Source organism: Eretmochelys imbricata, chromosome 6 (assembly GCF_965152235.1).
Source record: "Eretmochelys imbricata isolate rEreImb1 chromosome 6, rEreImb1.hap1, whole genome shotgun sequence".
Classification (NCBI taxonomy): domain Eukaryota; kingdom Metazoa; phylum Chordata; order Testudines; family Cheloniidae; genus Eretmochelys; species Eretmochelys imbricata.
In genome coordinates, this window is record NC_135577.1 from 109346854 (window position 1) to 109361800 (window position 14947).

General features: G+C 42.8%; 1 protein-coding gene across 3 annotated transcripts in view; it reads left to right on the forward strand.

Annotated features, from left to right (window-relative positions):
- The window catches only part of EVL (Enah/Vasp-like), a 208719-nt gene that overhangs the window by 103744 nt on the left and 90028 nt on the right, over nt 1–14947 (forward strand). For all 3 annotated transcript variants that reach the window (XM_077820483.1, XM_077820482.1, XM_077820484.1), the window contains exon 3: nt 6919–7096. In XM_077820483.1, coding sequence (XP_077676609.1) covers nt 6919–7096 — 178 coding nt within the window. The remainder of the gene's footprint in view (nt 1–6918; nt 7097–14947) is intronic.

Here is a 14947-nt window from a genome sequence, read left to right on the forward strand (position 1 = left end):
TTGGTATCATTGACTGATGTCAGGATGGTTGTGAAGTAGTGCACATTAATGAACTTCTAGTACCTAGCCCAGTAAGGGAAGCACAAATCGTTGTTTCACATGGGCCCAACATAAATAACAGCTGTTGTAATTTGTATACAATTTTTTCAGCAATTGGGTGATGGTTTTTTTTCCCCCTGAACTACTTATTTGTAACCCAGTGGGCTTTCTTAATCAGATTATAACAATTTAAATTTAGGACAAATTTGAGATTTAAATTGTAAATATTGGCAGTGGTGCTTTAAATGTGTCAGTTCATTAGCTTTAGCCACTGGATTGGATTGCAAAAGTCATTGTTTGCATGAAGTAAATAGGTAGGCACAGGTCATCACTGAAAACATCTGAATTCAGGAGGAAACATATGTAAGAAGATAAAATCCATATGACTACTGAGTGGAGGTGTTCAGGAATTTGATGACAAAAAATAACTGAAGCTACCTGGCACTAGGTTAAAATCTCTTCAGAAAATAAGAAGGTATTAGAGAAAATACTAATTTAAAGATGATACAAAAAATGCATTATAATCACAAAATCCATTGGACATAGCATAAACTGATAGATAAGACTGGGATTTAAAAGATCATTTCCCAAAGCTTTTCAGGTTCAGAATTTAAACTTCTTCACAGCTCTAAATATCACATCTTCTGTAGTGGTTTATTACTGCAACCAAGATTTGCTAAATAGTTGCTTTTAACAACAACAAATGCCATCCAGTGCAAATTGTTCTCTGTTCAAACCAATTCATGTACCCTCATACTGACTTCAGTAAAGTCCCATTGAAAAGTGAGGGTTTGTTAAAATTAACTATTTAGCTAGCAAAGCATGTTTTCTGAAAATGGCCAGATCCTCAGCTAGTGTAAATTGGCATGAAGTGAAATCACCCGGAGCTATGCTGATTTATACCAACTGAGGATCTGGCCCAAAATCCCTAGCACAAGGTCAGTTTAAACTTGTATTGCATACTGATTGGCAGGATGAGAGAGAGAGAGATCAGTATAATCTACATGACATGACCTTTATCTGCTTTTAATGTCCTCTGTTTAATTTACTCCTTTCCCTAGATCTCTGAGTCTTTCATTTTAATTTGCATTCTCTGTCTTCTGCTGCATCTTCTGCTGCATGTAGGTTTTCCCTTTCTTCTCTTTCTCTAGCTGCTTTTTCTAGCTTTTTCTTCTGGCCCTTTTCCTGGTTTTCGTTTAACGACATTTACAACTTAGTCCTTATTTTCCTTACCTTTCTATCTCTGTTTGTCCTTTTCTCTAATTAGTCACCACTGAAAAGCTCACCAAAAAGGTTCCATCCCACTAGTGTAGTTTTTAAGATGATGTTGAGTGTGATCATATGTAAATTTAACAACTGGAAGTGGTCATCAGACCATTTTATAGGTCTTATTTATGGGTCTCATTTGCACGCTTCGTTCTCTCTCTCTCGCTCTTTCTCGGCTGCAATGTTAAAGTACTTATTAACGACATAGTGCAAATGAAGTCATCTGTTTCCCCTGCACAGATGCACGTATCTGTGTAGACTCATACCAGCATGATCAGCAACCCCAAAAAAGCAGCAGCAGTACAGGATGAGGCACTTCTCAAACTGTGGTCACCAGCACTTTAACCACTTCCATTTTGTTAGTCATTCGCCTTGAATATTTGTCTGCAGAAGTCAGCTGCTTTTAGTTTAATTCAGAGGTATGACTGAGTGATTGTTAAGTGAGGAATTTAATATCAAGTGATACGGCCTCAGGAGGAGCGCCTTATTGAGATGCATGTGGCAGGGCTGTGCTGAAGAAATAGACGGGACAAGTCAAAAGTGAATCACACTAGTCTGGAGGATTTACATAAAGTCCCGAGCTAGAAAATTATTATAAAAATGGGCCCTTGGAGAAGGTGGTACTTTTCAGAATTGACCACTGCAAGGTTAGGCCAGTATTGGAGCTTGTACCCTGACAGCATCCTTGTGGTATAAATTTGCCGCATTTTTGAAAATGTTGGGTCAAATTCATCCCTGGTGTAGGTGAGGTACCTCTTTTATTGAAGTTGTTGGGGCCTGGGCCTGCTTGTAGCAGGATTAAATTTGGCTTGCCCTGTGGAGGTATTAGCCATTCTGAGGTTATTAGGCTATAACCCTCTGAATTTTAGAGTATGTACAGTTGGTGACAATCTGGGGAAACATTGCAAGTGCGACAAGCATCAACCTGAAAGGAAATGTCCCTGCATTATTATCGTATAGTAGTGCCCAGATCCCAATCATAGACAAGGCCCCCTGTTCCAGATGTCATACAGATCCATAACAAAAAGACAGGCCTGCCCCAAGGTCTTTACAATCTAAGCATAATACAAAAGACAACAGATGGATACAACAAACAAAGGGAGAACAAGGTAACATTGACACATTCCTGGCCATCATGAAAAGAAATGGTGGCATTGGGCAAATATAATATGGATATACAAATATTTTTTCACACAATTAATAATTAAGCTGTGGAACTCATTGCCACAAGATGTCACCAAGGACAAGAGCTTAGCAGGATTCAAAACAGGATTGGACATTTATGTGGATGATACAATTATCTGGTGTTTCAACAGTAAATATTAAAAGGGATGTGTGATGGGGTGTACGGATCCTGTGCTGCAACAGCTACAATAGAGTTAATGGACAAAGCAACTACTTCCTCACCTACAACTGATTATATAACCAACAGCGGGTGGGATACAAGGCTGCAGCTCAGGCAGAGAGGGACTGCTGTCAGGGTGTCTGTGGAGGACTCTGCACCAGCCACAAACTCAAAGACAGGAAGTGGCCCAGGGAATCAGCAGTGAGTCTGAGGAAGCAGAATGTTGTATCAGCTTAGTAGTACAGGGTTCCGGGACTGGAACACAGAGGAAAGGGAGTGTCTGGGTTCCCATAGAAGGGATTTAAATCCCTCCTAATGCAAGGAGGTAAGGACTACTGAGCTCAGGTTGGGACTGAAGACCTGACATAAGCTCCTAGGACTGTTTGTTGGACTCTTTATTGTCCTGGAAAGGGTGGAGCCCTATAAGTGACCTTATGGGAGGGCTGAGTTGTGAGAAGATGCAAACCACTTCAGGCGCAGAGTGGCCATTGATAGGGTGTGCCAGAGGCTTCTACACCATGCCTAGCCATGATGGGGGCACACTGGCCAGTGAGTGACCCTTCTACAGGGGAAAAAGGGTTTTGGGATCAAAACCATCATGCTTCAGGCCTGAAGTTAAACTCAACTATTGGGAGTTAGAAAGGAGAATCTTTCCTGGTGGGCAGACTAATCCATCGCTGTTTTCTGCAAGGTTTCTTGCACTTTCCTGTTAGACAGCTGCTGCCGGCCACTGTTGGAGCTAAATACTACTCTAGGTGGACCACTGGTCTCGTCCAGTGTGGCAAATCCTAGATTCTGACATATGTAGCTCTAGAGGAAACTTCCCCTAGAAATATTATAATAGCTATGTTCCGAACAGTGGAAAATTTTTCTGTATTTATTTATTTTATTTGCTCCTTTGAAGCATCCAACTTTCCATTTCACAATTCACCTTGTGATCTAAGCACCATCTACAGCAGATGCTACTCTGCCCTCATTCTTTCAGCAAGAGGCAAAGCAGTCCCATGTTTGCTTTATTCTGAAACTACTGACTAAGGAGGTAAAATTAAACTCATACCACTTCCTTTCCTTTTCCTTTTAATGGGAGCCACGCTTTGGAGCATGAGGACAGGTTGTATACTTATTCTTCTGCACATTGGTTTTGCTGGCAACCTGGAAAGTAGCAGTATTCCAAGAGTTAATATGGGTGAGAGGGTTCAGAATTCTGTCTCTCCTCCACTTGAAGTGGTTAAATCCTCAAAGTGAAGGTAGCATTCTGAATTCTTCAGACCACATGGAATTAAATGCTCTGAGACGCAAACTGAAGAGTTTACCTGCATTGGTAAATAATTTATTGCAGCGGCTTTTTGCAATTTTTATCTTTAATTGTGTTAGTCATCAAATGCTCCACACCCTTTAGTGCTCTTCAGATTTGTACAGTCCTGCGTCTGAATACCAAAGACTCTCTCCAGATGGAGAGGACAGACTCTTCAGAGTCGAGAGAGAGCCACACACCAGTCTTCCCAAACGTTTCTTCAAAGGCTCTGGCTCTGCCTCCCTGACTTAAGTTAGTCAGAGACGGTTGAAAAGCTTAATTTTTTTAAAATTGGTAAATGTGAAAAATACTTGCTTGTTAGCCCAGACATAAGACCTCTTTCGCTCTCTACAGACCCATTTCACCATGGGCATTATTCATGCAAACTTCCCTATATTCCCTTGCCTAAGCCCAGAGGGATTGTCTGTAGGATGAGCAAGTAGTTCTGTCTCTGTGTAATTCAGACATTGCCTCCCCCCCTCCTACCCCCCCCGGCACTGTGTCTGCCATCTAGTGGCAGTAATTGTGGTCTTGCAGAACTGGACTGATACTGCTAATTTATATCCCATAGTCAACTGAGCAGCCTTGTGACAGCAACAGACTTCATTCACTAGACACATAAGCTGATTGGGAATGGGGAACAGAGGTGCAAGATTCTGGATGCCAGATTCAATCCTTTGAGTAATCTAAATGACAGCAGGGGGGTTTTGGTAGGGTGGGAGTTGTTTGTTTTAATTATTATTGGGTTTTTTGTTGCTTTATTTATTTTATTTGTATTACAATAGTGGTTTGCAAACCTAGTCGTGGACCAGAGCTCTATTGTGCTAGGCGCTGTACAAACACAGAACAAAAAGACAATCCCTGCTCCAGAGAGCTAATAATCTAGGTATGACATAAGTTTCTGAGGCATATATCACCTAAGTATTTGGAAAAAAAGGATTCTTCCTTAAAAAAAAAAAAAAAGAAGAAGAAGAAGGCAAAGCATAATTGCCCATTTTGCTTCTATTCAGATAAGCTTTTCAAATAAAAATCCCTGTGATCAATCCTGTGTGCCAGTTTGATAATGCTGCTGTGGTGGGAATTATAGAATATCTACTTGAGAGTTCCAGATCCACCACATTCTAAAGGGACAATGCTGATGTTAAACTAACTTGTGCTCTTAGTGTAACAGCTCTCATTCTGGTCTTTCTCTAGTTCTCTGGCTGGCCAAATCATTATCTGTACTGAAAAATATGAAATCTTAAACACAACAACCCACAGATATCTGTCTGAAACATCACCCAAAATGGCTATGTGTCCTGTTTCTGATCTCTCACAACTGTGAATCAGGAGCTTCTCCAGTCAAGTTGGTGGTGACAAAGTAAAGTGGACTGATTCTTACACTTGTAAGAAGGGAGGCTTCTTAAAGGTTTACCCCAGAGTTTCCTTCCGTATACATCCTTGCTACACAAGCCACTCCAGGGGCTATTTAATTATCTGACACCTCAGTATTATTTTCCAATAGCCCTTTGTGGTGAGTGAGCTGCCAAAATGTCTCTGTTTTCTGCTTCCTTCGTCATCTTTTCTCATTCCTGTCTAAACACTTTCACTCATGCTGCCCCCTGCACTTAAAATAGTCTCCCAGACAGTGTGCTGCAAACCCCCTCCTTCTACTCCTGGAAGTCACTTCTTATCACTCAGTGATGGAGCTGATTCACATACTACCTAATCTGAATCCCACTGAAGAAAGAGTCGCATTGACTTCAGTGTGCTTTCAATCAGAATTATAACCTGGAGCTTGATTGGGCCTATTGTAAAGTGAGGGTCAAAACAACCCCACCTGTAGGGGCCAGCTATGAAGTTCAGACCTAGATTTGCAATACTTGAATATTTGGAATTGTTCTTATCCAGGACATAGTTTCAGGCTTATCTCTTCCCCAGCCCCACCTGTTTAGTAAAGAGACAACCTCCGCTGAGCACACTGATATTTTAATGGCGCTGTATCTGTGTGTAACTTTGGACTGTGAGACCTTCAGGATAGGAATTTTTGTATTGGCCTTATGTTACCTGTCATAAAGTGCCAGTGTAGCCTGCTGGCGAGCGTGCATTATAGGTCCCTGTCTGTGCTCAGTCCACAAAGTACCTGAGGCTATTAGGGCATCAATTAGGGATCCTTCGCTATTTAGCTTAAGCTATAGCAGCTCATGCTTTTAGCTTTGGAGGTTCCCAGTTCAGTCCCCGGTGTGTCAGCCAAGATGATAACCATCATACTATAACTACGAACCTTTACTAATTAGATGCCAATCGTTTTAATTTGTCTCTGAGCGTAGCACTTGGCAGCTCCATCTTTAGGAGAAGAAAAAGATGAAAATCAACAAAAAGATAAAAAAACATTGTAAGTGTTTCTCTCCCCATGCCATTAAAATGCTTTTTTATTTCTGTAGCCATGAGTGGCAGCTACAGAACTTGCAGCAAGGCAGCAGGTGGAAGTGGACACTCTGAGTCCTCTGGTACTATCTGTGCTGATCTAATTCTAGACAAAACAATTCCTCCACTTGAGAAACTGGTAGTAACTTGGAGCATGCAGGAGGAGCAAGTCAGGCCTGTGGCATCCACTTAAACATGTAACCTGTTGTGGGGGAGGATTGGTGCCAATGAATCAGTTGCTCCCTTTCTCCAACAACTGTGGGTGATTGCTCTCCAACAGTCGAACACCTATCTGCAACATGTAGGTGTATGGTGGAGCTTTTGAGGGAGGCATGAGCAGGTAACAGATTTTTCAGGTCGAGCCCGTGTGCCCTGACACTGAATCGAACAATTCTAAATCTCCTCAGCAGGCATGCGTCTGTAAATGTCAAAACTCACATTTGCCTACCTTGTTCTGGAAGGTGTGCATACATTTTTTTTGCTATTACAGACCTGAAGTGATCCTTGCCTTTTCTTTCCTATCAGAGAGTTGAATATTTGTAACCTTCATCTATATCTCAAATTGCAGGTAGTGATTAATTATTCAATTGTGAAAGGACTGAAGTACAATCAAGCAACACCTACCTTTCATCAGTGGCGCGATGCACGGCAAGTCTACGGCTTGAACTTCGCAAGCAAGGAGGAGGCTACCACGTTCTCCAATGCAATGTTGTTTGCGCTGAATATCATGAATTCACAGGATGGAGGTATGAGCAATCACTTTGCTCTGCTCTTTTATTAACCGCTCTGCTAGCCTGTGGTACTTGCTGTCTGCATTTACGTACCTCAGTCATATGTTGCAGGTACGCCCGCTATCTGTGCCATGCCAAAACAAATAAGCAGAAAGGTGTAATTTAGTCTCCTTGTTGAGGGTCTTTAATTGCACCAACAGTTGCTGTGGTGGGCACTGTACATATTTGTATGATTTGCTTTTCCTTCTTTCTTTCCATTTTTCACTCAGTCTAGTCCACACCAAGAGATTAGTGGCAAAATTTTGCCATCCTTACACTGCACAGTAGCTGACTGGGCAAGTAGCTCCATTTATTTATATGAAACTATTGGTGGAGTAATGTACAACTCAATGTGGGTAAGAGTGTCAGAATCTGAATCTAAACAAACAAAAAAGCTAGAGGAAAGCTGTGACATCTCATAAAATTTTACACGTAGAACTTGGAGCTTGTATTTCTTCAGGTGTCTTATCTGTCAGTTACAAACGTTGGCTACATTGGCCTACCTCCCTTGCATAGAGGGTACAGTGTTTGGCTTCTGGTTATAGGACACAGTAAGGGCCAAAAATTTAAATCTTGGCTTTGGCTTATGCTGTTACAAGTAGTATATTGACTACATTCAGGTTTATAGTGGAAAGTAATTGCTTCATGAGTGGAAAAGGTGACTGGTGGTGTCTTGCCAAAGACACAGACTCGGGGCCGTATTGCCCAGTGGAGGTCACTTTCATAACCCAAGAGGTTTTAAGTTTCTTCTGTAAGCTTAAAGCCTTTGATCTATAGTATCAGAGTCAAATTCTGCGCTCAGTGATGTGTCTGATTGGGGCTCTGACCCAGAGCGGCCGTTTGCCTCTCTGGTTTTCTGGTAGACTTGCCTCAGCTCCTTAAGTTTCACGTGGCATTGCTTCGGGTCCCTGTTATGGCCTCTGTCCTTCATGCCGTGGGAGATTTTGACAAATGTTTTGGCATTTCGAAAACTGGAACGGAGTTCTGATAGCCCGGATTCCTCTCCCCATACAGCGATCAGATCCCATACCTCCTGTTCAGTCCATGCTGGAGCTCTTTTGCGATTCTGGGACTCCATCATGGTCACCTCTGCTGATGAGCTCTGCATGGTCACCTCTGCTGATGAGCTCTGGCCAGCGTGGCAAGCTGCAGGTGACCATGCAAACAGGAAATTGAAATTCAAAAGTTCGCGGGCCTTTTCCTGTCTACCTGGCCAGTGCATCTAAGTTGAGAGTGCTGTCCAGACCGGCCACAGTAGAGCACTCTGGGATAGCTCCTGGAGGCCAATACTGTCTAATTGCGTCCACAGTACCCCAAATTCGACTCGGCAAGGCCGATTTAAGCGCTAATCTACTTGTCAGAGGTGGATTAAGGAAATTGATTTTAAGAGCCCTTTAAGTCGAAAAAAAGGGCTTCATCATGTGGACGGGTGCAGGTTTACATCGATTTAATGCTGCTAAATTCGGCCTAAACTCCTAGAGTAGACCAGGTCTTAGTGGGATTCTCCTCTGCATGTCTAGGAAGCAGTATCCTGCCACCTGCCCTCCACTGGTCCTTCTTCCTTGTTTGGCCCTTCCTCCTAGAAGAGGACTAGAAGCACAGTGGGTACCAACTGAGCACCAACTCCTGTCATAGCTAGTAGTGACATCATCCACTGCTCTCAGCCAACAGAGGGATTATGCTTGAGGATTAGCCCTATGTGCACATGTTACCCATTGGTAAGTGTGTGTTACAGTTCCCCCCCATGCCCAGTCAGTATAGCAATTCATGCGTTTAGCTCTGGAGGTCCTCAGTTCAATTCCTGGCATGCTGGCCAAGATGAAGGCTGTCATACAAGCCCTCTGTCCATGCTTCCCAAGGAGCCACTTCCTCCCTCCTTGTGGCAGCACAGAGAGTCACAGTGCTGTTTTGCAGCATCCATAAGTGTGTAAAACATTCTAAGTGGATGGACACCCGCTCCTCTCCACCCCGTGCCCTCTTCACTGTGTCAGTGGATACATGGCCTTTTCACTGCATATGGACCTTCGTACTGAATATCCCTCATCCCATGATTTGACCTAATATTAATAAAAATGAATTTTAAATATCAGGTGAGACCATTTTTGGAGTAGGTGGGGGAAGAGGTGTGGTGCTTTAAACATTCCGTCTGCAGCCAACCCAAACTTTGTAGGATTTGGCTAGAGCAGGAGAAGCAGAGAGGGAAACTGATTAATGTAGTGCGTGTTATCTTGGCTGAAGAGGAGTGAAAGGCAGGATGTAAAGAAATGGTATAAACGGTGAATAGATAAACTAAAGCTGAAGAATCCTTTGAGCTCTAGTGCTCGAAATGTTATCAGTATTTTCACATCAGGGAACATCAGAGTGTCAGCTTAATTTTTCTGCTGTTGAAAGGTGGATGTCATTTACTTGATTCAATAAGCTGTGGTGGAAAGTTTTCTCCTGTGTCCTTGACAACTCTCCATTTTGGGGCAACAGAGTTCTTTACTCTAACAGACTTTCAGCATCTCCTTGCCACTTTCCACAGGACTCCTGCATTGTTGCGCTTTAGACCAGCAACAGCAGCAGAAATACTGTAATTCATCTAGAACAAAGGATTTCCCGTCATCTTTGAAGAGCATAACAAATCTAACGGCTCTGTAGTCCCTTCTCTGCTGCGCTGTGCGAAAAACTCTTCAGGAAGGAAATTGAGTCTAAAGAAGAAAAAGTATTGAGAGAGCTAAGAGGGACTGAAGCATGTGGAGAGAAAAAGGAGAGTGGTACATGTGAGACTCTCCAGCTTCGTCACACCCTACCCTGTTTACATTCCAGAGAGATGTACAAACTGGTGAAATTCCCAGAGTCAGGGACAAAAAGTGCTTTCCCCCTGGCTTTTCTACTAGTCCCGATAAGTGACAGAAGTATTTGAAGAGCATGAGAATTTGGGAAAATATCCATCAAGCCTTAAGAAATGTAGTATTTGTTTGTTAATAGCAACCTAATCTAGGCTTTAGTTCCTGATTCAGTGGAGGACATCTACAAACTGTTTCTTTCGTGAATGTGCTTTATGGACTCACTAGTGATGACTCCATTTGGGGTTAATTTGACCTATAAATCAACATGTCCTACATTAAGCATCTACCATCTTGTTACGTAGGGCTAGATTATGACTTCAGGCAAGGGATAATGTGGAAGATCCTTCACCCCATGAGGTATTGTTCGACAGAGACAGTCCTCTGAGTCATTGAGTCACAATCCCTCCCCTGCTTCTTCCTTGCTCCGCATGAGAGAGTGTGATGGGATCCCCGGGGTACAATCTGAAACTGTGGGACCACTGTGCCTCCTTAACTCTCTAGCCTGGGTTGTCTCTCACAAAGCTAGGCCAGTGACAAGCAGCAAAACCCCTCCAGGCACTGTGATCACTCAGCCATCAACAAGTGGAGCTACACACCCAGCTAAACTGCATGAATACTCTCTGAGCCACTCTTGAATCATACAGAGAGAGGCACCAGCAAATCACCCCAGCTCCCAGCCTTGAACCCCAGAAATATACCGTCTTACACCGCTCAAGAATCCCTTGGACAGTGCAAGCCCATAAGTTCACCACTTCTTCAAAGGAAAGTGGACATGCACCAGCCTTTGTAATCTGAAGTGAGATTCCCCAAGCATTTCAACCAAAAACATACTGTTTTACGTTTTATCTAAAACAGATTTATTAACAACAGAAAGACAGATTTTAAGTGATTATAAGTAGCAGGCATAGAGATCAAATTTGGTTACCTAAGAAATAAAAATAGAAACGCAGTCTAAATTCTAACTTTAACGGAGTAAGCAAGAATTGAATCAAGCAGTCTATCACCCTAACAGATTTGCAGGCAGCTCACAGTTCCTCAATACACAGGCTGGATTCCCTTCCAGCCTGGACCAGTCTCCCTAGTTCAAAATCTTTGTCTATCAGACTGTTTTCCAGGTGTTGAGATGTGTGGGAGAGAGGTCAAGTGACGATATCACTGTCCGTCTTTTATACTTTCTTCCAGCTGCTAGAAAGACCCTGGCTGTGACATGGGATCAGGCAGTCCTCAGTGCATACGTGCCCTCTCTGAGAAGCTTGTGGGATAGCGTATTCTTCTTGATGTTCTATTAACACCTGTCTGGCCAGTGATAGCTGCTCCTACTGAAAGGCTGGCTGTGGGTATTTTCCAACCTCACAGAATATTTCAACAACCATATAACAGTACTTCATATCTTCATATATAATGATAGCACATACAATTCAACAGGATGTTATGGTTCAACAGATCAAGACCTACAAACGATACCTCACAAGGCATGCATTGTACAAAACATATAATCATATGACAGTGGTGAATATGGGGGATCTGGGGTGATATGTTGAGGTACAGAGTGTCACAGAGGGGTTGTCCTATTCCTTCAGGAAATTACTTCCATCCTCCCACCATGTTGCTCAACTACTCTGGTCAGTGAGTAGGGAGGGTGGAGCCAAGACTCTGCCCAATCCCTGCCCGCTTTCTCCAGAGAGGGAATAAACAGGGGAATAGCTCCACTTCTTCCTGTGGGCCTGAAGCCAAGGTCCAGATAGCAAGGTGAAGGGGTTCAGCAAGGCTTCCTATTCCCTTGTGCAGGCACATCGTCCCATCCTCAATCTAGCCTTCTTTCAGACAGAAAAAATCATGTAGTTTTTGTTGTTGAGAAATAATTTGGTATATGCAGGGGGAGACCATAGGTTTTAGGGCCTGATTCTGCAACTGTCACTCAGGCTGAGTAATGGTGTGTAATGACAGCAAAACCAGGCTCCTAGACTGGGATCTTCAGAGGAGCCAAGGGGAGATAGGCACTGCAATACCATTGAAAATTCAGTTGGCTCTGGTTGCCCAGTTCCCTTGGGCTCCCCTGAAACTTGCAGCGTCAGTATTTGGTTGTTTCTCTGATACATCTCATTTCTGCTCTTTGCTGCATTGTGGTTGGAATCCTTACCCAAGTCTCTCTCAAAATCTGCAGCATAGAAGAAACAAATGACTTTCACTGTTGCAAACTGTCGGCTTCTCTTTCCTTTCTCAGCTGATTTAATGTGGTGTGTTGAGTCTCAGCACTGCCATTTTGGCTCTGTGATAATAGACTGGGGGATGTTTGTCTGTTTATTGGACACCTAATTTCTTTCAGAGAAAGAGAAATCGATCCTTGAAATAATTTTGATTTTTAAAACCTCCTTCAGTTTTATGTTCACTTGCTACCATCCTTATTTAAGTGCTTGGATAATCAGTAGCCTCTGGTGGCTCTAGAAAAATGTGACTGATTTCATTAAGCACAAGAATTAGTTTAACAGGACAGGCATTTTATTTTTCTTTGGCTCTGGTCTGTCAAATGTGCTTTCATTCAAGTGGAACCGTGTTTTATTTAATTCTGTTCCTATAGATACATTGTTCCCCTCCTCCTTTTATTTTTATTGGTATTTTAAAGTCTTTTAAAACTAAAAATGTGAAAAGAAAATGTTGTGACGCTGCTGTCACCGATTAAATGAGAGGAAAACAATAAAAAAAAATTGTTGACAACATAGTGAATTTGCATGCAGTGTGGTTGTAGCTATGTTGGCCCCAGGATATGAGAGAGACAGCTCATATCCTGGGACCAACACAGCTACAACCACACTGCACACACCTCAAAATGTTGTTGACAACATAGTGAATTTAATATCTTTTATTGGACCAACTTCTGTTGGTGGAAGGGACAAGCTTTTGAGCTTCACAGAGCTCTTCCTCAGATCTGGAAAAGGTGATGAGTGTCCAAGCTCAATAAAAGGTGGGTCAGATTGTTAAGCATAAGGGGCTCACACATGCTGTAGGAGACAACTTAAAATGAAGTGGACAGTTAAGGATTAGCAGGCAGTCTCGGGCGTTGTAATGAGCCATAAACCCAAGGTCTCTGGTAAATCCATGATTTTTATCAGGGAGTCAGATATTGGCACATGCAGGCCCATATTTTCAATGATCCTCAACAAATTCCCTAGAACAGTTAGTGGGTACACACACAAATGTGTTTGTGCGTTGTGCACACATCATGTTTTTACTTCTCTGGCTACCAAATCTCTGCAAGCAGATGGCTCCTTTGCACGTGCAAATAGTCTGCTTTTTGTTACCAAAAGAAAGATGCCTGCAAATTTTAAGAACAAAGTTGAGGAAGCCTATTGAAGATTTGTTCCTGAGATAAAAAGAAAAGGAGTACTTGTGGCACCTTAGAGACTAACAAATTTATTTGAGCATAAGCTTTCGTGAGCTACAGCTCACTTCATCGGATACATTCAGTGGAAAATACAGTGGGGAGATTTATATACATAGAGAACATGAAACAATGGGTGTTACCATACACACTGTAACCAGAGTGATCATTTAAGGTGAGCTATTACCAGTAGGAGAGTGGGGGTGGGGTGGGGGACCTTTTGTAGTAATAATCAAGGTCGGCCATTTCCAGCAGTTGACAAGAACGTCTGAGGAACGGTGGGGGTGGGGAATAAACATGGGGAAATGGTTTTACTTTGTGTAATGACCCATCCACTCCCAGTCTCTATTCAAGCCTAAGTTAATTGTATCCAGTTTGCAAATTAATTCCAGTTCAGCAGTCTCTCGTTGGAGTCTGTTTTTGAAGTTTTTTTGTTGAAGAATGGAGACTGGGAGTGGATGGGTCATTACACAAAGTAAAACCATTTCCCCATGTTTATTCCCCACCCCCACCCCCTACTGTTCCTCAGATGTTCTTGTCAACTGCTGGAAATGGCCCACCTTGATTATCACTACAAAAGGTCGTCCCCGCCCCCCGCTCTCCTGCTGGTAATAGCTCACCTTAAGTGATCACTCTGGTTACAGTGTGTATGGTAACACCCATTGTTTCATGTTCTCTATGTATATAAATCTCCCCACTGTATTTTCCACTGAATGCATCCGATGAAGTGAGCTGTAGCTCACGAAAGCTTATGCTCAAATAAATTTGTTAGTCGCTAAGGTGCCACAAGTACTCCTTTTCTTTTTGCGAATACAGACTAACACAGCTGCTACTCTGAAACCTGTTCCTGAGATGTTTCTTCCATGTAATCAAAATAAAAGGGACAGTGTTCTGGTCTGTCTTTAACCTTTAAATTAGGTAATTTAGCCGCTGGACAAAAGACAGTTTCTTTAGCATACTTGAGTTCAGTACAAGATGTGTTCTGAGTCAAAACACTCCCCGCTTGGGAGCACAGAGTCCACCAATGACATAGGTAATGATGCAGTTGAAGAGTTATGGCCCAACTATGCAGCCCTCTCTTGCAACAGACTCAACTGAGAGGAAAATCTCCTGTTTGACTCTAACTGTGCTGAGTGAATCACCATATGCTGCCTCTGCACAGCCCTTTCTGCACCTGGCCGTTCTCCACAGAGAAGTCACAAAACCTCTATTAATTGCCTTCCTCTATGGCGCCAGAGAAACATTCCCTGTGTGTTCTCATGCATCTTCAGACTCTTCGCCAGGTCAAGCATCCTGGGTTGCCTGCTATATGACGTTCCAGAAACAAGGCTCATTTTCCTGGGGTAAATGCTCCCCTAATTTCTCCTGTCAGTCCCAGCAAATTGTAGACCAACAGCAAAATTCACGGAGCTTTTTTGCCTGACAGGCATATGTTATAATTCTGCCTCTTCAGCCTCCATTTTAGATAGACGCATTTAAGTGGGTGATGAAATTGAAAGTAAAACCCTTCTTCAGTACTTAGTGACACTGCCTTCCCCACTTGGGTGGATTTGCAAATGGCAGCTCATCTCGACATCTGCATTAGCAGTATAGATAAAGGTCTTTCCTCAAGGGTTC